This window comes from Tetrao urogallus, assembly GCF_951394365.1.
Source record: "Tetrao urogallus genome assembly, chromosome: 16".
Taxonomy (NCBI): domain Eukaryota; kingdom Metazoa; phylum Chordata; class Aves; order Galliformes; family Phasianidae; genus Tetrao; species Tetrao urogallus.
The window spans coordinates 10,250,746-10,274,593 of record NC_136829.1 but is presented as its reverse complement, the minus strand read 5'-3'; the positions used below and the strand labels follow the sequence as shown (position 1 = coordinate 10,274,593).

The window sequence follows — 23,848 nt, the reverse complement described above, 5'->3', positions numbered from 1 at the left end:
TTTTTTTTTTAAACAGAGCTTGTCCTTATTATCTGTCTCGAAGCCTGAAGCAGCAGGCAGATATTATTTTTATGCCTTACAACTATTTATTGGATGCAAAGGTAGCAGATCTTTGTTTTTAAATACAATCTTCTTATTTTTATGTCAGGTTGACTTTTAGTGGGTGAGCTGTTGAGAGCAGATGCACAGCAAGGAAGTGTGGTGTGTGCTGTGCTTCAAAAACAATCAAAGCTCGTTTCAAGTTCAGAGTCAGGGGATGCCCTTTTGTGGTTTTCTCTGTTTAGTTTTACTTTCCCACAGTTAACAAATATTTTCTGTGTTGTTTTCTTTGAGGTCTTGCTCAAATCAGCTTTGCAGAATATGATGTCTTTGTTGTCTGGTTATATTTACCTCCTGAAATGAAACCATCAGTAGCATACTTTGCAGGGGCTTTGCACGTGTTTTGTGAATCTTTTGTTTCTGCAGTGACCAGCATGGCTTGTAGGATGAACGTGAGCCTTTCCATAGAGATTGGACAGCTCTTGTACATAGCTGCTGGCTTTGTAAAAAGCTGCTGCAATAAATTGTCAGTGTTTCACAGATAAAAACTTTGCTGAGGAAACAGATCTGCTAACATCTTCTTGCAACCTGTTGTTATTCATGAATTGTAGTAGAAGCTGGATTAAGTTCCATTACTGCACGAGGCAAAAAGACCAAATGCTTAATAAATCTAACCAAAACCTCTGACCACCTTAAGCAGGGAAGCATTGTGAAGTTAGGAGATATTTTGTTGCTGAGGATGTCCTCAGAGCATCAGCTCACAGCACAGATGTCACAAGAAGAAACTTGCTAAGATAAAACCAAAAAGCAAACAACACAAAAGTAATCCACAAGCTAAATCTCCCTGGTTTACACCTCACTCCTCCCAAGTCCCTGTTGGCAAAAATGATGAGTGAGACTAATTCTGATAAACCTGTAAATCCTAGTATGGTAGAAATGTTTTCTTTAATACAGTATCAGTTGTAATCTCCATAAGTGTTCCCTCATTCTTTCTCATCTCTAGAGCCGACGAGCTCACAACATAGAGCTGAAGGGGACTGTGATAATACTTGATGAAGCTCACAATGTGGTAGGTTGTTTCTGTTCTGTTGCCATTTCTCAAACGTCACCCAAAACGAAATACAGACCAGTATTGTATAAGAAGTGATCTGTAAAGTCTGCACCCAACTGTGTCCTTTGTCAGTGTTGTTTATCGTGGTCGTATGATCACTGATGGAATGTCTGTTAAAACCTAAAGAGATTTTGATGACTCTGATTTGCTGCCTGATGGATATGATACCATTTTTGGTAATGCAAAAAAAAAAAGGAGGTGGTGTTTAGCAAACATCTTCTGTGTTCCAGAAAAAAAGATGCCCAGTGTAAGTCAAAGTCTTAAGGTATTTGAAAATGTTCTCCAGCCTGAGCTTGGAGAACAGAAAGGAAGTCAAGTCTGCTCATCTACACGTTAACATCTGTGAAACCACCTGACCAAATAACACCTTGTACAGTCTAAATAATGCTTCCATCCCTTGATGTTTTAGGAAAGACTGTGTGAAGAGTCGTCTTCTTTTGACCTGACAGCCTACGATTTGGCTTCAGCAATTGATGTTATAAATGTAGTACTGGAAGAACAAGCCAAAGTAGTTCAACAGAATGAAGTAAATGCTGAATTCAATATGGAGAGCATCAGTTCAGGTGTGTTGGCAACCACAAACTGCTGTTTTACTGGGAAATATGACTAGAAACTAAATCTCTAGGTAAGTGACTGGTAATTAATAATGTCAGACAAACACAGGGTCTTTGGCCAAACCAATGTGATGTAAAATGCCATGTGTATGGTAACTGTTGAGTCACGGCCTGAACCACTGATGGAGCACCTGGGAAAGGGCCTGGTCAGTCCTGAGAGCACAGGTGAAGGCAATTCAGCTGTGAGACAGGCAGGGGTCGAGCCTGGCTGCATCTTAGGCCTCATTTAAGGGCTGACTGCCCCTGGGGAAGGATCTGTGGTTGGAGATCCCTCCTTTTGTGGGATTTTCCCTTTGAGGCTGGTTGTCGGAGACAGCTGAGCACTTTTTCTTAGTAGCACCTTTTCTTTGCACTAGGCCCTTTGTCATTACACTTCCTGTATCACTGTTCCATTGCACTGATCTTTCTGATTGTTACAGTCATGAAAGGGAGCAGCAAATGGAATACAGAAAATGTTTTTCTTATGTACATAGGGCTAACTTTCACACTAATAGTTTCTGAGAAGGCTTGAAGAAACTGGATATGAAATGAAACAGATGTGAAACACCCTCCTTAAAATCTTTCTTTGCTTCAATAGGGCTGAACATGGAACTTGAAGATATAGCGAAGATAAAGAGTAAGGTTCTTTTTATTTATTTTTTGTTTGTTTTGTTGTTAAAAGTTGTTATTGTAACTATTTCAAAAAGCTACCTGGTCAGCATCTAGGTAATCAGATTCATCTGATGTTGTTGTTAACAACTGAGTCATTCATAGAAATCTCTGGTTTTCATGGAGTCTTGTGGAATGTTTAGTTGCAGTTACTTCCCTGGAAGGTGAGATTTGGCAGATAAATGCATCCCTTGTCTCTTTGCCAAAAGTTCCTTCACTTTGCAGTGTTGTCAATGTGCTGCCAATGTATTGGTTGCATCATTCTGCTGTGAGAAGGTGATGCTGTGTAGTGATTGTCTCAAGGGCTTGAGATGTCTGTTTGCAAAGCGTTTCCAAGAACTTTCTCCATCTATAGAGAAGAGTTTAGTATTTAGTTAGCAACTGTATTTTGTGAGTACCACAGATTTAATCTAAGAGGTCATGGGTTGAGGTCATAGGGTTTGTTAAAGTTTAATACAAATATTTAGAGGTGATGCTGAAGAAATTGGCTTTAATCCTTTTAGCTTGTTTACAGGATCAAGAAAGCAGCTAAATTGCTGTCCTTGATGGCAGCTTTTGCAATAGATTGCATTTGAAAAAGGGATTCAGATGAGTTCCTGGAGTGAGTTTCTATGAACTATAACTATTTTTCTTTTTGGTTCCCATGAAGAAATTCTTCTTCAGTTAGAAAGTGCAATTGATGCAGTGGAGCTGCCACCAAATGACAGTGGAGTCACCAAAGATGGAAGGTAAATTTCTTCTCATGAACGCATTTGCATGTTAGAAGAAGTTCTAAACCCAGGTTAAATTGAGTCTGATGTGAGCTTTTTGCTTATGAATGTACTTCTGTGTGCTCACATAACAAACCTGCAGCGGGACAACAAATATGTCACTGTGTGAAGGATTTCTCAGTGGCTCTCAGGGTTAGTAGTAATATTCTGGTTCCTGGGAATAGTGCTCATTCAATGTTGCAGCTCTTCTTCAATCACGTTATGTAGCAATCATTATTTTTGATGGGAAATATTTACATTCCCATCATTTTTCCTTTCTTACTGAGTTGAGAATGTTTTGCAACTGAATGGTGAAATTGTTGCTGTGAAAGAGTAGTAGCAGTTGTTGTTGTGTCTCTGTGATGGTTTACAGTGTTCACCCACGTGTGCTTCTTTTTCTTCTGAAATGCAGCTACATCTTTGAACTGTTTGCAAAGGCCCAAATAACGTTTCAAAGCAAAGCCTCACTCCTGGAGTCACTAGAGCAGATTTTACAGTTTCTTTCAGGCCGTAAGTCTGTAAATTTATCAGTTCTTTCACTTGGACTTTTTCTCTAACGTGAGTAATTGGAAGCTTGCAGTGTTCTGGGGGAAGTGGAGAAAGGCATCTTTGAATTTAACACTTAAAATAAAAAGGTCTGACCCTGAGAAACTGTGTAATTTTGTTGCTAGGCCCTCTGTTGGGAAACACTGTCCATCCATGAACCAGAATTTATTGTAAGAACCAATGTTGTGTCAAAACCTGAGCATTTACTGCTGTGTGTGCACATGTGCACACCTCGAGGGTTTTTGCACATCGCGCTATTCTACAAAACAAGGAGGAATGTGTGAGGAGAGCTTGCTGGCACTTTTACTGATGGTGCTTTTTGCGTGTTGAGCTATTCCTGGCTCGTGGATTTCTGAGATAGCAATGTTGGGAGTTGCTTGATGATCTTTTCTAGGTTTAACGAGGTTCTGTTCTTGTGTCCATCAGCATCTTGTTCTTAATTGGCTCTTCTGCAAGGAAGCAGGTGCAACTTTGACATGTACTAAGAAAATAATTTGTCACGTCTGCTTAACAGCTCGTTCTCATTAGCTTGCTCTTCAGTGAAAGCAATGAAAAGAGCACGGAACATAGACATGGAACATATAATTTCTGCAAATGCATTCTTTGTGGGCAAATCTGCCCTTCCTTTTTTCCCCCCGGCATCCTTCTCTGGCTTAATAAATGCCATTTCCATGGTCAAATTCTCATTGTCAGTGTATTTCATGTGCTGTTTTATTTGCTCCTGCTTTAAGCGTGGGATGATTGCAAGGGGCTCTTAGAGCTGTAGCAAAGGTTGCTTTTGTCTCTGAGTAATGGGTTACACAAACAATTTCCTGCTCTCATAAGCCTGATGTTAGTTGTCTGAGCTCTTGAAAATATAACTTAAGCTTAAGCATGCTTATCTTCTGCCTTAATTACCTCCTTCCCAGTTTTTAATGTAGAAGAGCCTGAAGAAGTTGATGCTACAGCTTCTTGATGCATCAGAAACGTGAAACTTATCTTGGAATGCCAGTTTTATATTTCTCCTTCCATCTTGAATAATGATGAGAACTTGAAATAACTCATTTCTGTTTCGGATAACGTTTCCAAATGATGCTTGCAGGGTGTTGTGCTGTTCAGGTGTGCATACACAGCAATACACATGTTTGTATTGTAAAAGTAATTGTTTTGTTCTTCTTTGTAGGCACTGGGATATTCATCAATACCTCAGGATTGCATAAACTCTCAGATATTATCCAGGTAAATAATTAGTGCAGCTGCTGCAGGTGCCTGAAATATAGAAGAGTTGGCTTAAAAAGCATTCAGTGTCACTGGAGGGAACCATTTTTTTTTCTCTTTTAATTGCATATATACTTGTGCATTGATGGAAATATACAGGTTTAGAGGAGAAAGCTGCTGCCTAATGAGGCAGCCTACTTTGATTTTTGACCCTGGTTGTTATTTCGTAGGTTTGATGTCCTGTTTGGTGAGCTAGATTGAATTTGGTCTGGGTTTAGCCTCCACCAGGTGGAGCTGGGTCATTGGGCTGTGCACATTTGAGATCAGTGTGTGGGAATGTGAGGCCTCAAAAAAAAGAGACAGGTTAAGTTTAAAGGAAAAAAAAAAAAAAAGCAACAGATTACTTTTTTCATTTAATGTCATTTTAAGTCAGGAGATCTTGTAAAATAAAAATAATTTTTGTGCCACAGGAAACTGAACTTAATACTGGAAGTGTGTGGGCATCCATGTGGTGCTGACAGTATTCTCACTGCTGTGCATTTACAAAACGTTATGAGAACCTGGGCCCCATGGAGAAAGAGGGCACAGAGGGCCTGAAGTTCAATTTCTGGCTTCCCTCTGAAGCTGACCCGAGTTCTGGTGGACTTGGATGGTACTCAAATATGGAGTAGCAACATTTGGAGAGCTTAATGTTCGAACAGATAGCATCTTAGCTGCATCATTACACATCTGGAAATCTGCTGCCATTTGGGATGTATACACCCATGTGGAGCACAGCTGTATTCTCAGAACTTGGTGATTTTTGAAACCTGTATCTGTCTGAGTCACCAGGGATGACTGGGTTGAATTGGATCTTTTCCCAACAGTGAACTGAGACAATTATTTGTGTCTGTTCTGGATCATCAGGGTCATTCTTTGTCAGTCTTTAATAGGTAGATCAGTTTTAATGTTTGTGGCTGGTTGCTTTTCTTGGTTTTACGTGTCATGGGTTGGTGGTGTTCTGTTCTGGTTGTTGTTGCTATGGGTTGGTTCTTCTTTATGAAAAATTGCATCAGTGGCTGAACGATAGGAAAACCCATAAGTATGGAGACTGGCAATGGGTGGCAGTGTTCATTCTCTAGCTCACAGTCAATGTCTTCCGTGGTAAAATACAGCAATTCCTTCTTACAGTTCCTTCAACAGTCAATTTGACAGCTTTTTTTTTTTTCCCTTTAATTACTCATCACTTTTTTGATTATTTTTGTTCTCTTTTTAGAAGAATGCTTACCCAAATCCTGTTTGCACACCCTGTCCCTGAGTCCTTTTCAGAAATGTGTTTTTCCAGGAATTGTGCTTCTGTTTTCTTCTCACTACTGGAGAACATCTTTCTTGTTAGCTAGCTGATATTCCTGTGAGCTCGAGAATTCATTTTAAATGTCTGAAGAAATTTTGTTTAGAAAAATTAGCAGGGTTTATAAATATTTGAGAACCACAGCTGGTTTCATGGAAAGCTGTATGTTTGAAACTGCATCCCTTTTAGCCACGAGGCATCAAGTACAGGAAAGGGAAGGAAGCACAGTTCTGTTCTACGTTCGTGTGGGGTTTCTAGAAGCTTTTCATGTGAGGTGTGGACAAACAAATGCAATTACAACTTGATTTTTTTTCTCCAGGCAGTGTGTTATTAGGGTAGGATACCACAGCTGGGATTTTCAGCTAAGGGAATTCCAAAAGTTCTTGCACACACAGTTGTGGCTCTCTGTGGTCTCATAACCACACCGTGTGCTTGTGCTCTTGAGCAACCAGGAGTCAGGTATGGTGTGAATAGTGATGCTACCACTGATATAATTTGAATATATTTAGATTCTGGCTTGTATTGTTTGGAGCGATGAGGAGGACCAGTGGTTAGCAAGAACTGCCTGTAAAAATGTGTTTGTTCAAAGCTATCTTATTGAATGAAAGGAGCAAGGAGATATATTTAAGGGTGTCTCCACGGTGAATTTTCTGGAAACACTTCTCAGTGCCAAGGTATGTTAACTTTGTTGATAGCTGTTTAATCTTTGCATGTCATTATGTTGTTTCTTCTAGACTGTATTCAACATTGATCCTCCAGAAGACACAACAGGTTTTGTGCCGCCTCAGTCGATATCCAGGTATTATAAGGTATGAAATGCTTTCTGTTCTGCTTATTTCCTAGATAGCATTTAATGTCTGTGCTTATGTATTCTAGACTGAGAGGGATGTGGATAGTATAGCAAATTGTGGTGTTGATTACTACAGGGTTATGTAACTTCCTCCAGGAAAAGAAGAGGAGTAATTAAATTAGATTGCCCGGAAAGAAGGGGACTTGTGCAGTAATTTATTGAGGAACTTCTTTTTTTAATTCTAAAACGTGAGAAGGGAAGTGCAGAAAATGTGAATTATTGCAAATGTTGCAATTCTACAAGAAGTGTTGTGTTCTCCTGGCAAACTCATCTTTTGTATTGCTCAGATTTTGTAGTTCCGTTTGTGAAGCAGTTCTTCACGAGGCTTAAGTGACATTTCATGGCCACCAATGAAATGCTGCTTCCATAAACTGATTGAAAATGGATGGTTGAATTATTACATGCTGCTTTGCTCCTTGTTAAATACACTGGACACAAAACATGAAAGGCAGATAGGAAGTTATACAACCTTAGCATCACTATAAAATGACGTTAATTGTGCTCCTTATCATGAGCTAGCTTTTGGGGGTTGGGGTGCAGTGCACATTCACTTCTGCAGCAGTCTCTAGGAGCATTGCTCTTGTTTTCCTTCAGGTACACATTCATCTGGATAACGGTAATCAGAAGAAGAAGAAGGAAAGGACAGATCTCTGGGATTCATCAGCTGCGAAAAAGCAAGGTACAGAGCTCACACTTGGGTTCATGCAAAAGCTGGGCTGAACCCAACTCAGCTCCTGTCTTATTAAAGAGAGCTGGATGTCCTCTATCGAAGCCTTCTTAGTAGAATGCTTTCCAAGGATCTCTGTAAATACCTTGCCTGATAAATGTCTACTTAATTATTCATCTAAATGCTGTTAGGAATATCAGTATTTGTTTCACAGAAGTCATTTTGTGAAGGACTAAAGCAATGTTTTTCAAAGAATGCTTTCCCTCAATTTTAGTGTTTGTTTCACATAATGTCCCCATGAATGTTTCCACAAAATACGTATTCCCTTTGCTGTTCTGAGCAGCAGGACATGCTGTTTGTTACTCTGCATCCATTGTCTTCCTGGGATATTGCTCAATCAGAATATCAAGTTACAGGAATAATTGTAAGTGGATTTTGTTAAGTGTGCAGGGAAAGGCTAGCAGAAGCACCAGATTTATTGCATAATTGGAGGATTTGTAAGTAAAAATAATACAAAGCAGTCACAGCATTCTTCTGTGATGTAGCAAACATGTGGATGTATCTGCTTCTAAAATAAAAACTGTTTGCAAGTACCTGTGCAGCAGTCTAGCAACATCTTGAGACTTGCACCATATGTAAACCTGGCAGAGGCCAGAGGTGACTGATCAGATCTCCAGTTTCTCTGTAGTTGTGTGGCATGTTTTATGGAAATGCTGCAGAGCTCTTAAGAAAAGCTGCTTTCAAGGGGTTTTGCAGAAATAATTTAGTTGAGCGTAATTATCTGCAAACTGTGATTAGTGAGGATAAGTGACGTAGCCTGAGATAGCTGATGAGATTACTTCCAACATAATCCATTCCATGGTAATAGAATCTACTTAAAGGTATGACTGAGCAATGACATCTTAAATTGCTTTGAGTAGTCATAGTAAATTGGAAGGATGGAAGCACAACACACGTACACCTGGGATTTTAGCTTCATATGCCAAGATGTTTTAGTTTTAGAAGTTCAGATGCTGCTACATGGTAGTCATATCCTATTTTTCCCCTATACAGTGTGCCTTCTTATTGTTTTCTCTTTATTTGGTGCAGGAAAGACCTTAAGCTATTGGTGTTTCAGCCCTGGATATAGCATGCACGAGCTTGTTCGACAGGGAGTCAGGACAATTATCCTTACTAGTGGGACTCTCTCTCCTCTCTCATCATTTACAATGGAAATGCAGATGTAAGTGTCTGGGTATGTGAACAGTGGCATTATTGAAAATTCAGTGTGTTTTTTATTTTATCTCAGATCTAATTGAGTGTTCTGGACTGGTAGCTAGTAGAGAATCATAGAGGGCTTATGACTTCAGTCTCACTTTTGTGTTTCTTCAGCCCTTTTCCTGTTCTCTTGGAGAATCCTCACGTTATTGATAAACGCCAGCTCTGGGTTGGAATCATTCCCAAAGGACCTGATGGAGCTGTGCTCAATTCTACTTATGAGAGAAGGTAATGAACTTCTGTATGGAATTCTGCTTTGAAGCCTTCAGTTCTCACATCTTGAGTTCTGAAGAAATCAGTGCTCTCTGCAGTTCTTTTCATGGGTGAACACTGGATGGATAAAAACGGATAACAATACCCTTAACCACTACTGTAGGAAGTTTAGAAGTAGAGGGCTGGAAGGAAGTGAGTATCAGGGCACTGAGTGCAGTAACAGCCCTTAGTGCCCCCTGACTGGCCTCACGTGGGAAATCCCCCGCGGACCAGAGGTGAAGCCTTTTCATCTGGGAAGTGAGCTCAAGAGTTGCACTTGCTGTAGAAGTGTCTCCAGCTCTGCTGTAACCATACCTGGCCATCAGCCCTACTGATCTGACCCTGACTTGCTGACTGATCCCTGTCCATGACTTTATCTGACAGTCTGGGACTCATGGTTGAACCTGCCTGCTGTCTCTGAATCTTTCCTACTTGCTTACTCTGTTGATGTGGCAGGTCCCCTCCTTCAGATCATCCTCAGGTCCCACCTCCCTTCACATTGCAGAGCAGTCTGCCTGTGCTGCCATAGACCCTCATCCTCAGCTTGCTGGAAGCTCAATTGACTCAAAACATGCCTGGCCTTTGTAACAAATACCTTTATGCTTCAAGATTGTCATCACAGTTGGCCTGCCTTTCACCTCTGCATTGCCTTCTTAAGGAAAACATATCCAAATCTTTAGTTGTCTTTCTTTTCTTTGGTCTTTCATATTTTTTTCTCTTTTTGTTCTTTCTGCTTTTTCTGTAGAAGAGATAAAAGTAGTGCCAGCAAGGATTGCTAAAACACATAAGTTCATTATATATAGACTTTTGTTCCCTATAGGTTGTTCTCAATGAGATCTCAGCATGTTATTCTAAGAGGCATTTTCATGCTATGTTGCACCTCACAAATGTTTCTGTGCTTACCAATTCTCTGAAGGTACTGAAGAGTGCCAGTGCCTTTGTGCCACTGTTGTTTTAGATCCCAGTCCTTCTGTGGTACTTTGAAATGAGGATATCCTTGTGTATATGTACGTGTTCTTCCTCATTTATGTTGGCTCTTCCAGTTTCAGCATTATATCTGTACCTCTAGCTGAGAATCACAGAATGTTGCCTGCTTGCTGGCCCACCCTTGTTCAGCAATACAGAATGATCCAAGAACAGATCTCAGTTTTTACTTCACGAATGAGCTACGTGCCAGGTGTTCCATGGAATGGAAAGGGGCTCAACGATTCTAAATGATTTTGACAGAGAAGATGAAGAAGCCTGGAAAGCCCTCAGATGATGTTCCTTGTTTTTGGAAGCTTGGTTTCAGTGTATTTTGTTGAAAGTAACGTCTTTCAAGGCGGAAAGGCTGGGGATTTCCCTGCCTCTGGCTTAAAACACCATTTTGAAGAAAGGGAATGCACAGTGTTATGTTTTGACAGCGGCTGTTTGGTGATACTGATATTCATAGCTCTCATAAATGTGGATTTTTTTTTTTTTTCTTCATGTATTTGAGCTTCCTGGGAAAACTATGAGGAAAAACTGCATGGAACTGAAACGAAAGAATCATAAGGGCGTGAGAGCACAGGTGATATGTCAGTCAGGGCTGGAAGAAACAGATAAAGCTGCTCATTGTGGAGCAGTACTTCTTCAATCAAATTAAGTGATTCACTGTGCTTATACCTGCAGTAAACAATAACCATAGCAACCACGTTCACCCCTTTTGCCCCTGCAGCCTCACCACACCTAGTTTAGCTGTATTTTAAATTGTTGTAACGTTAGTCAGGCTTCACAGGTTAATCTATGGACTTTTCTTGCAGAACTTGTGTTTCTGATATGTTAGTATTAATCATAAACTCATCTGACTGCCAGTGATCAGATGTGGTAGTAATAGTATCACTTTGTCACAGTATTGCCTGGTGTGGGTGTTTGGGAGCATACTAATGTGCTATTTCAGATCAATATCAGGGGAAGTCAATATGCATGAAAAATGTACAGAAGAAAGTAGAGTGAATGCTACCTGTTTTGGTTTTTTTTCTTCTTTGTAGGTTTTCAGAGGACTATTTATCTTCTCTGGGGAAAACCATTGGTAAGTGAAGGGTATGGATTTCAAAAGCAGGTTGCTGCACAGCATTTTTAGAAATCACTTGGAAGGCTTCTGAAATGTTAAAAGGAAACACATGATAAGACAGAAAGGCATAAGATTGCATTGTGTAACTAAGTACTGTTTTTTTCACGTGTTCCTGTTAGCTCAAGCAGCTGGCTACTGTAGTAATGTAGGAAAATCAGTTTGATTAATCTAATATTTCCACGCTAGGAGTTCAGTTTTATTGTCAGCTCTTTATCTCTGGTTCACAAATATCCTTCCATGTGGTGAGAAAGCAGTGCAGACTAGAAAATAGATGCACAGAGATTATTCTGCCAGCATCACTTTGCAGAGCAATTAAGGATCACAGGAAGCTGATAGAGTTTCGTGTGCTGTAGGTGAATGCAGTTTGTCAAGCTGATCTTAATTCAGCTTTTATTTTTTCATGGTTTACAAACATAATAGAACTATGAAATTTAATGTGTGAGAACAGAATAAGACAAAGTCTCTGTGCAGACTGACTGTGGTATGAAAGGAGTCTTAAATCTATGGAGGTTCGAAGGAAGAGAACAAAAAGAGGGAGAGAGTTCTGAGTTGTTCCATGTGGCCTCCATGGTGAACTTAGAAAAATGCTTTCACCAAATAACAGCTGGATGACTTCTCAGTGAAGTATATTCTACAGCAGGTAAAGGTTCAAAGTCAGGCTTGAGGTACTTCATCTGTTGTTCTGAATGTTTAAATTGCAAAGGATAGAAAATGGCGAAAACAACAAGGGAAAAGAAAAGCAGGTCTGAAAATAGATCCTACTGTCACATGGGAAAATGCAGCAGGTGGTGTTGTCTCTTCCTTTCCTACTCCTTGGCATACTCATGATAAGTTTTAGTCAGTTAATGTGACACTTTAGAAAACCTGTAATGCTATGAGTGCTTTTCAGAAGTGTAGCATTTATGGGATAAAACGTGCTATTAGCAACACCAAAGTCTAGACTTAAAGCTGTTAGCTTATTTTTTCCTGCACAGTCTCTACAATCCACACCAGGAGGAAAATGCCCTGAACTATTCATTTGCCCATCTTGTTGCAGGCAATCTTGTGCGAGTTGTACCTCACGGACTGCTGGTATTTTTCCCATCGTATCCTGTCATGGATAAAAGCCTGGAATACTGGAGAGTAAGTTCATTGTTTTCCCTTTACAGGTGGTTTGGTTGCACACTTCAGACAGTTTGCAGTTATGCTATTTAACCATGCTTATTAAAAATGTTTCTGCCCCTGTCTTTGTGTGTTTTGCGTGGAGAGGAGCAGATGGTGGGGGAAGTCTGAGCATATCCTTTCTCATGAGAATTTCTGGTAGATGCTTGCTTTCATGTGAGCATTTGATATGTTTGTTATCTGTTCAACAGGAGCATGATTTTGCTAAAAGGATAGAAGAAGTGAAGCCAATGTTTGTGGAACCCAGGAATAAAGGAAGCTTTGCTGAGGTAGGGAATCTGTGCTACATACCTGCAGCACACCTGCAAGCTATTGTGATGTTTTAGTACCTCTCTAAGTTGTGCTTAATTACTTGTGTTAATTAACTTGTGTTAATTTCCTGTTCCTAGGATAAAATGAAAATGTTTGCAGAGCTGCTTTGAACTGTGTTTTCTATTCAGCTTTCTTTTACTCTTCCATCTAACTGTGCATGGTTCAGTCATCATAGGAAATCCAGTGACTGTTACAGTGCTGTCTGCTTGCCACTGAATCATGTGCTGTTGGTTATTATACAAAGTCCCATCATAGCCTATTAAATTATTTAAATTTTCAGTTTCTTTCTTTCCTTTTTGCTTTTCTATGGCCATTCTGCATGCTTCTAAGAGTTGGTAATATCCTTGAATTGCTTTCCTGGTTTGCGTATTTTGTTCAAGGATTTGACAGTCCATGAGTCTGCTTTCTTTTCAGAAGCATCTGATATCAATCTTGTATACTTGCCCAGATTTATGGAGATAGTTTAAGCAAAATTTGTATTAATCATGTTTTAACTTTTAGGTAATAGATGCATACTATGGTAAAATTGCCTGTCCTAAGTCCAACGGTGCTGCTTTTTTGGCAGTGTGTCGAGGGAAGGTAATGTAACTGAGAATTTATTTTATCTGTGATCAGATTACTTACCATTTTGAATTTAACAAGGATGTTTGTGTTGTGTAACCATAGTCAAGGCGGAGAGAGTTGGATGCCCTGAAGCCTTTTAAAATTTATGTCAAGTACATGTAGGTTTAATTCCTGTTTTTATTAAAGAGAGATATCTCAGAGTTCTCTAAAGGGGATGAGCATCATGATACGTACATTTCCTGTTGGCTACAAACAGAAAGCTTGACTCATTAGATGAGAACAATTTTGGAGGAGAACTAAAAGAAACAATTGTAATTGTGCATGTTGGAACGGCGCTGATTAGAACCAGAAACATTGCTCAACTTTTAAGATGAAGATTAATTTCAAGTCCTCTGGATGCATGTGGTGGCCTTTCATTGAAGTGTTGATAAGTTGACTTATGATACCAGTGGAAATATTTGCAGTGTTGCAAATTACTCAGACTTTTTGCTACTGTCTACCAAGGGAAACTCATCTTCTGAGCCTTCAGTGCATTGAGAATCGTTGTTGGATCAATTAAGAAAAAATGTAACCCTTTCTGGGCAGGATTCTAGTGAATGTGCCTGTCCTTCCAACATCAGTGTATGACTCTGAGAGGAGTAGCATCTGTGGAGAGACAGTGCTTTGCAGTAGCACATAATTGAAGAGCAGACAATTTAGGTTATTGTACTTGAAGGATTAATAGTATGAATGCAAAATTGCAAACATCTGAGAAAATAAACCAAGAGTTGTGTTGCCAAAGACACGCTGTGGCTGCTCCTCCTGTGCTGCTTTAAGCAGAGTACCCTTGGTCATTTTACCACTCATCCCTGCCATATATTCTATTGCAGCTGTTTGTGCAGTATGGTAAATGAAATGGGAAAACTACAAGACAAATCAACTTTTTTTTTCCATGTTTTCGATGGTTTTTGTTCATCTCACAAACTAGTTTGCCAGCACAGCATGGGACACAAGTGGATACAGGGCTGTCAGTGACAGCTGCTTGGACAGATGTAAAGATATAAGCTTCACAGCTGGTAATGTCTGTGCTTTCTGAGCAGGTTCTTGGTAGCTTTTAATTACTGCTTTGATTTTGTTGTTGTTTGTCTTTAATATCAAAAGTTTGCCATGTTCTTATTTCATCTTGTTAACAAAGGCATGGAATGTTGAATGAGATGTTCTGACATTTGAGACATCTGAATGCAGCTGTTCTGCTTATCCAGGAATAAGGCACACATTAATCAATAGTTCTGGCAGAGGTATGATTTGTCAGGGTCTCCTAGAGGAAAATACCAGATTTAAAGTCACAGTAATAATAGCAAAAAATCTTGCTGAAGCTGTTTGCAATATATTCACTCTCTCCACTTGGCTAGGGACTTAATTTAGTGGAGGAAAAAATTCCAACAACTGCTTAAGTTCTCTGAAATATCACTTCACATCCTGTTGATGATGAAAATCCTTCTCTCTCTTCAGGCCAGCGAAGGCTTGGACTTTGCAGACATGAATGGACGAGGAGTCATCATTACTGGCCTTCCATTTCCTCCTCGTTGGGAGCCCAGAGTTGTTTTGAAGATGCAGTTCCTGAATGAGATGAAGAAAAGTAGTATGGGTGCTCAGGTAATGTTGGGCAGCTACAACTTTTTGGCTGCCTGCAGGTTTGTTGTGCCTTTTTCCCTTCTTGTCTCTGGGTTTTGGCTTTTCTTCCTAGCCTCGTGAATGTCAGACAGCCTTAGGAGTTTGTCACAGGTATATTCACATATTTCTGATAATGTCAAGGGTTCCAAATTCTTTCTCCACATTGACATGGTTGCAATCAAATACAGCTCAAAAAAAAAACAGTGTCATTAAAATTTGGATCAAGGTCTCTGCATGCATTTCTTCTTGCAGAAAGAGAGTGAGGAGAAGAACTGCACGTGCTGGTTGGTTTGTGTGTGGTGGATTTGGGTATTTTCTTTTTGGTATAACGAATGGCATTATAAATTTAGCTTATTATCCTGCAGGTTAGCTCTTAGGGTCACTGTATTATTTAATACCTGTTTGAATAGCAAGGAAGCCAGCGCATCATCTATTAAGTAGCTCCTCAAGTTGTGTATTACCACTTGAGTTTTCTGTGTCCCAGCTGTGATACTTGATTCAACCTGAATTTAGCTTTCTTAGGCTTTTAGGGATTTTTTTTCAGAAGATGTTGCTACATTTTTAAGTGATTTAGAAATAAGTAGTGGCTGCATGTCACAAAGTATCTTTTACCTGGTGACTGATATTAATTCTTTCTCCCACGTATTGCAGTATTTATCTGGGCATCAGTGGTACAATCAGCAAGCTTCCCGAGCTGTTAACCAGGCTATTGGCAGGGTCATCAGGCATCGCCAGGACTATGGTGCTATCTTCCTATGTGATGACAGGTGAAACCTTGGCTCTAGAGCATAAACCTATATCAACATCTTTGTATCCCAACACATTTATTCGTATTTTGTAAGTGTGCTTGTGTTGCTGTTTGGAGAAGGCTGCAGTTAATAAGTAATTGAATGTGTAAGATAATTGCACTGCTTTGCAACAGTAATTTGTTACCAGCTTTGTTTTATATCTTGTTCATCTCTCATTTGAGAAAGTGGCCACCAGAACTGCAGCTCTGGAGAAGATGAAACTGAGAAAAGACTGTAATGCTGAAGCAACAGGAATTTAGCTGATAGCCTTCGATGCTGAGGCCTGGCAGGGGATGTTGGCCAACAGTACTACTACATAGTTAAAGACTTCATGGTTGAATGAGATTAATTGGGTGATGGCATAACACATGATAACAACAGAGCCCTTTTCTCCTGTGTGCAGTCTATTATATTTGCTGCACTATTTCACTCTTTCGTTGTCTTTCTGTTCCTCCCTTGTCCTAGCATTTCTTTAGTTCATTTAGGCCATCTGGCAAATAATTATTTCCTTTCCTATTCCTACATAGATTCACAACTGATAATGTCAGAGGCAAGCTGCCTTCGTGGGTCCGCCCTTACGTGAACGTTTATGACAACTTTGGGCATGCAGTCAGAAGTGTCTCAGTCTTCTTCCGTGTTGCTCAAGAAATTGCAAGTATCTTTTAGAAGCAAACAGACTAAAAACTTTTTTAATAGTAATAGAAATGCTAAGATGCAAGAGATGTGAAGGAGTCTAAATAACTAAATAACTTCTAAATAACTTTTCTTTTGGGGCATCGTTGGAAGCTTTGTGGAAAAGGAAGTGTATGTGAGTGAGCTGTGACAGGATGTGTTGTCTCTGCACAACTCATTAGGTTAGATCACAAAAAAAACTTCCTTTTCCAGTCACTCCTAAACAAACAGTGTCTCCACTGGATGGCACACAAATACAGAAACTGATGTTAGTATCAAAAAACTTCCTGGCCCTCTGGGAGAGGTTATGCACAACAACAAAAAAATCAGTCAAACCCTTAAATGTAGATCTAAGCTGACTGATGTAAAGAGTGAGACAGACCCAGAAGTTATTATGCTTCATCACTGGGTCATCTTTAATAATATGATGTTTCTCTTTGCATTAAGAAGCTCTTTTTCTCAGTAGCAGTTGCTTGATATAAAAATTAATCCTTGGCTTCGTAATGTGCTGGAGAAAGGCGTAGCAAGAAATGGGCTGAGAGCCAGAATGGGAAATTCCTTGGCTTCCAAATGGAGACTAGGACTAAAATAAACATAGCAGACTTGAATAATTTCCTGGAAGATACTTTGGCCAAATATGAGTTGTTCAAAATCATAAGTTTCAGACTTTCGGATGACACGATGATCCTTTCTGATGATAAATAGGAGTTTTATCGTAAATAAGAACCTCAACCCTGTGTGCTTTGCCAGAAGGAGTTGATGTGCAGGAGTGCTGTTAGGAAGCAATTGTTCTTAAACAGTGGTGTGTGCCTTTTCTGTTCTAAGAGTCATTTAGTGCTAAGCCTGCTTGCTGCACTTCATCTGTATGTGTCAACTTCTAGTTATTTGATCCTGTCACCAAAAGCACAAAAATCCAGAACACTTAAAACAATCTTGCTGTTAGGAGTCTTTGGGACAAATGTGATGTCTTCAGGCCATTGGCAGGATTTCTGGTTGCAGAGGAAGTGGAGTGGAAGAGTAGCTTTTGCCAACTGTAACTTTTTGTAACCTGCTTGCAGATGCCCCTGCCTGCTGCACAATGCCCTTCTGGCTCTGCTGTTACCCTGAGTGAAAATGATGTGGAATCTTCTACTTCATCTGAGCAGATCCTCTCCTTGCAGAAAGCCAAAATTTTGGATGACCATGTTCCCAGTTTGAAGAGGAAAAGGATAGGTAGGTTGATGTCCTCACAGATACACTCTCTGTTGTTTTAAGATAAAGCAGGAAAGACAGAGTAAGGGATTGGATACTGGGATAGGAGGGGAAAAATGCAAAGGGCTCAAAGAACAATGTTGAAGTTTGATCAGAAAGGACATAGCTTGGTGCTAGGAAATTAGAGTACCAATTGCAACTACAGAACAAAGGTGTGGCATGAGAATGTCTCCTGCAGGGAAGTTAGTGGAATATCATTCTTCAAAAATTAAAAGCTCTGAATAAAAACTCTGTTCTGACTAGCACTGGCTTTCGTATGCCCTTCTTCCATCCTTCAGTTGGATGAAGTTAGTTAGTCCTACGTGGTGATCTGGGTAAGAAAACAGAAAGAGGGTGTTGGCCTTCAAAGAAAACAGTATTTTAAAGTCTGTGGTTAGCTAATGCAAAATAATAAAATGTTTCTCACATCAGAGATTCTTTCAGAACATTCCAGCCTGTTTTGCTTCGTTTCTGAGCTGCACAATGAAGTGTGTTTATAAACTGATTCCAAAGAAGCTATGACTAAGTGTGAGACTGAGTCTGAGGATGAGACTTCACTTTAAGTCTAAGCCAGTCTGACTGCAGGTTGTTTTTTATAAAGAGGTTTTCTTGGCCACCTCCTTTTTCTCCCTCAATTTCCAGCTGTGCATTCACATTGAATCCATCTATTGTGCTGCTGCAGAGCTATTCAGATGAGCTTGCTCAGCTGTTTACTTTTCATCCACATGAGTGATGGATCCATCCTGAAGGATGGGTTGGAATACATGGCTGAAGTGAAGGTAGAGGGGAAAAGCTAAATTATGTAACTCTTTCAGTGTAAGCTTTTGATGGCACTTCTTAGCTGTAACAGCAAGCTACACTTGTAATCCTAACTTTGACTACCAGCTTCTTACTACTTGTGCATTTTTGATTTGTAGCTAAAGATGCCTGGATTCTCAAAACAATTACTTTTCTTAGTAAACAGCTCTATGTAACTCATTTTACAAGGTAGAGGAAATGTATTTCGAAGAGAGAGCCTTTTTGAAGTAGCAAACACCACTGATGGATCCATATTCTTATATTTAAAAACAATTGCACGTGGATTTTGAAGAGTGAGAATATGTATTCTTGGTACATTGTGGTGGCTGTGTCTTATAGCTGCTAATACTGTGAGATCCTAGCATCTCTTACGTTCTCTTTAAGAAGTTTTCATTGTTGTTTTTAATGAGTGAGTCATTTAAGAGCAGGAGCTCATGTTTGTTTGGTTGTTTGTAGGGAAATCCATAAATTGTAGCATTCAAACACAGACAACTGTGGCAGTAGAGGTTTTGTTTTCCGTTGATCCTAAGCCATTGTGACGTTAAATATGATATTCCTTTAGGAGAAGTTTGAGAGAAGTCCTGACTTAAATTTGTGCGTCAAATTGTGATAACAGATGTTTGAGAGATGTTTTTGGGAATGTTTGAGCAAGGCAGTCTTCTTCCTAAGTCATAGAAAGCAGCTCTGCAAGAGATGGAAGAGGAGATAAAACAACAGGTCTTCGTTGTCCATCTTTGTGGATTGCTAAGTCAGATTTTGAGGTATTGCTAAGTCAAAGAAAATGCAAGAGAAAGCACAAAAATGTTAATTTATTATCTGCCTTGTGCAGCAATGCCAGTAAATGGAGGTGGAGCATCCAGCCTCTGCACAGAATATGAGCAAGACATGATCTCACCTAGAAGACAATGTGTTGGGCTTCTGGATGCGTTGGAGCGCAATGAGAAGAACAGCAAAGAGGTGGAGGAAGATGATGGTTTGCCAGGGGAGGAAAAGGTAATGACGATGCTGCAGCAAAGTAATAAGTAAAAATTGTTGGCTCTGAAGCAAAATGAGTTTGGCACTGATTTTGTAGCACCAGTTCAGCCCTCTTGAGGAAAAACTAATTGCACTAGAATCTGCAGATGCTCACAGTTAAGTTTAACAAAGAGATTCCTTGCCACATTCAATTAGATAAGCAGTGTGTACATACTTGGACTGTTCCTCATAACTGCTGACCATGTAGGTTCTGGAAGCTAACTGCAGGCTGGAGAGCTCTTTAAAAAAAGAAAAAAGTGAGGCTTGACTGATGACTAGACTCCAGGAAACATCTAGAACAACTTAGCTAAGCAGTTTGTTAGGGGAATGTGCTTAAGGGAACGTGTGAGTGTGTAAGGAATATCCAAGGAGTGTTTAAAAAGCTGTAAGGGATATCAATGGGAATAGATTTGTGACAGATGGAATGTATGAGCTTGAAGAAACAGAGAATGTTTTGCTTGTGTGTAGCTGATGAGAAATGAGCTCCATCATCCACGGGCACTTTAGTCATGGCATGGTAAGGACGTCTGAGCTCATTCTTTGGAAAGCCCAGCACATCTCCTGGGGCTTTGTCACCCTGGGAAGGGTGTCCTGTTACACAGCTGCACTGCTTTTGGTCTAGCTTGGGATTTCCTCAAGTCAAGTAAGCTGGCGGTCTTGATGACTTGACAGTGAGTCAGCTTGTGTCCATCTTCCTGTACAGCGTTACTATTTGCTTGTGGCTTGCAGAAGGCTGTGGTCATCCTGTGCTGCACCAAAAGTGGCAGTGAGATGTAGCTGAACTCTGGCTCCTTCAGAAGCACTGCACAAGTTGAGCGTTGCGCTCTTTACTGACCACTGCATTTGGACTGCTTGTACAATTTGTGTGCTTTCAGAGCTTTACTCACCATCCATCATGGGAGCTTTATTCTTCTTATCTTCTGTCAAAGTTACACAGTACCCCTGCAACCCTGCATGTTGAAATTCAGCTGCTGTCATTCTGAATTGATTTTATTAGGCTGAAAATTTCTCTCTAAGGAAACAAATCTTTGTCATCTCAAATAAAAAATCAAAATACAAGTAGTATCTCAGTCCACTGAAAGAATGGCTTGAGTTTGTTTTTTCCTTGTGAGAAATACTTTGTGAAGGCCTTACGTCTTCTCCATCATGCTATTAAACATTTTGCTCATAGGCAGTCTGGGATTAGAATACACAGATATCTCTGGACCTTCTTCTGACTTACTGCAATGTATCATGCATGTTTGACTTGCAGCTTGTATTCCAGTTGTTCATTCTGTTACATGACGCTTAAGTAGAATATATTTAAATGGACACTTCTGTTGGTCAGATATGTCTGGAATTCACTCTCCTTGCAGTGTTATGAGTGCACTGAAGGTTCTATTTCTGACTATCAGCAGCTGGCAAATCCACTGGCCTGGTGCTTAGTTTGTTTTTTTATTGCTTAATGTGTGATTAATTTAGTTTGTCTCTGAAGCTTTATGATCTGAACAAACATTTAGAACCCACAGTGGAGTACAGTTGTTCACAGGTTCTTCTCAGAAATTAAACCATGCTATTCTGAAAATGGACTGATAGTCACATACTCATTAAGAAATTCTTTATTGGGCAAGAGCAAAGAAATAAATCACTTGAAGTACCTGCTTTCTCAACAGGTGTGTAGAAATCAGTGGGCAATATGGGCCTATCCCACTGCTTCATCTGTTACTCAGACGAATGCTTGCAATGTGGTTGATACTGACTTATGCTAGTGTTGGAGGCTGCTGTTAAGCAACCTGTTGCTTATGGCCATGCACTTAGCTTTTGGAGCTGTGTGCCTGCCAGTGTTCCCACTCGCAGTTGTACAAGTGCAACTGTTTGTTATTGGAAATGGGGAACACAAGAGAACCTGTTGAACCACAGGAGTTTCTAATACTGTCTCCTCCCATCTGACCTGCTATTCCCTGTGAGGCTGCTTGGGCTTCTCAATATCCCAGGAGAAGTTGTGACAGTTTCTTCAGTGAGAAGTACTTCAGGCATGAAAGCGAGGGCTGTGTGAGACATCAGTTCCACACCTGTGTACCCCCCAGGCCTACTCTGAAACAGTTAGCTGTAAGCCTAGCTTTGCTTCATCAGGAATCTACTCTGATTTCCTCTGCTTGGTTCTGTCTTTCTGAAACGTGCAGTAGATCATTACTTTCCAGAAGGAGGTAAGTGCCATAGTTCCCTTTGCAATAATTTAGGTTGCTTTGCTTCACTTTGAGTGGTGTCACAAGCTGGATTAACAAGCTTTACTAGTGGAAAAATGGCTAAATTAAGTAGATTACAACTTTGAAAAGCATTTTGGAGAGCTTTTTGTTTATTTTTAATTAATCTTTGTAGGCACAACGTCTGTCAACGCTTTCCCTTCAGTATGAGAAGAGGTTAACAGATGAGCAGAAAGGAGGAAGGAAGAAAATAAAGCTGGTCAGCAATCCAGTACGTGTTTTCTTGTGTCTCTGTCACCCTTTTGATATGTAGAATGCTGTAATTTGAATTGAAAACTTCCAGGCAGGCAGATGACTGACATGGACTGATGCTGATGCCAAAACAAATTTAGTTTTTTTTCTAAATTATAAATATTCATGAGTGCCCATCTGAAATCTGTTTCTGACATGCTCTTTCTCAGATTTAGGCATCGCAAGTCCAGTCAAGCACAAAGGTTCAGGTGGAATTAGGTGCAAAGCATTGTTCTTTGATGGTAACTACATTGCTAACATCACCTCATTATTCACCCTGTGTGGTGAGTGGATTTGTTCTTTTTCTATTGGTAGTAGAGCCTCAAATAATGTAACTGACCAGCTTGGTTTGGGTCAGTGATGACATTGTGACCCCCTCCCCTCCTGTTGTGCATTGATGTGCATCCTGTTAGCAGTTGTGCATTTTTTTTGTGTTGTTTCCTAAGAGGATGAAGGAAAACATGGTAAAAATCCTAATGCAGCTTATTGCCTGAGAGCTGTGATGAATTCATGGGGATCCCAAGTGATTGTGGATGACAGTAGTCATTGAAGATGCTGTCCAGCTGGGTTCTGTCTCTGCCAGAGTCTGCCAGTCACTTGGCATCCAGAACTAATAGAGTAGTCACAGATCCTTATGTGCTGGTATCCAAGGTGTGAGGAAGGGAACAGGTTCATTGCAGAAGGTTGTATTTACAGTTTGTTGTTATGATGAATCAGCCTGGCCCTGAAAGTTGCAGCTGGTCTCATTTCTCTTAATAAGCCTTATTCTAAGGATAGAATTGTGAAATGAAACTTGGCTACCTTCTCCAGGAGGTGCTCCTCTGGAGCAGTCAGTTTTGTCAGTAGAGAAGATGAATATCATTGCTTTTCTTTCACAGGAGAGCAGATACAGATGTTAGGAACAATGTTTTAGGAATAGATAAGATAATCATCTGGGGAAATTAATAGTATACTTATGCCTCAGAAGATTGCCCTATGGCTTGAAAATGTGTGACAAGGGTCATAGTTACACATGTTGAAACTGAGTAAGAACATTGTGATCTGCACTTTCATAAAGGAGGGTTCATTCTGAATCTTTTTCCAGTTCCTGCTGCTTGTGATTATGGAGCATAAATGTTTCCCAAAACTAGAGAGTAGTATAGATTTTCTGTATTAGAGGAACTGAAATACATGACCACCTTCCATCCTTTGAATGTGGATATTTGCTTTTCTTGTGTTGCTACCTTTATTACAAGAGTCACACATTACGTGAGAGCATTGCACTGTTCTGTGTGCAGTCCAAGTCACTACTCTGTGTTTAAAGATACCTTCTGCCTCCTGAAAGTCTCAAATGTTTGAGGAATGCTGCAGGACTGTAAACGTGAACTTCATCTCAATACCCATGAGGATAGCTCCTCTCCTCATCCTGTCTACTGAAAAACCTTCCTGTCTCCTCAGCTGGCCAACAAGGCAGCAGACCCAACGGAGCCAAAGAAGGCCCGAGCAACCTTATACATTGCAACAGTGAAGAAGACCCTAAGCCAGCAAAACTACAATCTCTTCTCTGAGGCTCTTCAGCGCTACAGGAGCACAGCTGACTTCAACACTATGTTGTCTCAAATGAGTTCCCTTTTTACAGAGGATGAAGCAAAGCATGTCTTGTTGCGAGGTACGATGAGTTCCCTGCTGTGTTTATACGGCATGACTTTGTGCTTTAGATAGGCTCTGTTTCACGAGGGCAGGAGAATCTGAAGATGTCACTGATTGTTTATTGTGCATATGAGCAGAGGGGCAGATTTTTCTGTCACTTCTTTCATCTGCCAAAAATTAAAAAAAAAAAGCATAGTTATG

General features: G+C 40.1%; 1 protein-coding gene across 1 annotated transcript in view; it reads left to right on the top strand.

The window, feature by feature from the left end:
* Nucleotides 1-23,848, top strand: part of RTEL1 (regulator of telomere elongation helicase 1) — a gene marked incomplete at both ends in the record, with an annotated part of 36,265 nt that overhangs the window by 3,593 nt on the left and 8,824 nt on the right. Inside the window, 24 exon segments of the mRNA XM_079543335.1 lie at nt 17-101; nt 1,043-1,108; nt 1,560-1,713; nt 2,342-2,380; nt 3,062-3,140; nt 3,574-3,671; nt 4,870-4,925; nt 6,969-7,043; nt 7,679-7,763; nt 8,841-8,973; nt 9,123-9,236; nt 11,270-11,310; nt 12,389-12,474; nt 12,705-12,782; nt 13,327-13,404; nt 14,881-15,024; nt 15,694-15,809; nt 16,358-16,481; nt 17,561-17,714; nt 19,200-19,258; nt 19,260-19,278; nt 19,360-19,523; nt 21,903-21,998; nt 23,456-23,666. Of these exon segments, the coding sequence (XP_079399461.1) occupies nt 17-101; nt 1,043-1,108; nt 1,560-1,713; nt 2,342-2,380; nt 3,062-3,140; nt 3,574-3,671; nt 4,870-4,925; nt 6,969-7,043; nt 7,679-7,763; nt 8,841-8,973; nt 9,123-9,236; nt 11,270-11,310; nt 12,389-12,474; nt 12,705-12,782; nt 13,327-13,404; nt 14,881-15,024; nt 15,694-15,809; nt 16,358-16,481; nt 17,561-17,714; nt 19,200-19,258; nt 19,260-19,278; nt 19,360-19,523; nt 21,903-21,998; nt 23,456-23,666 (2,354 nt within the window).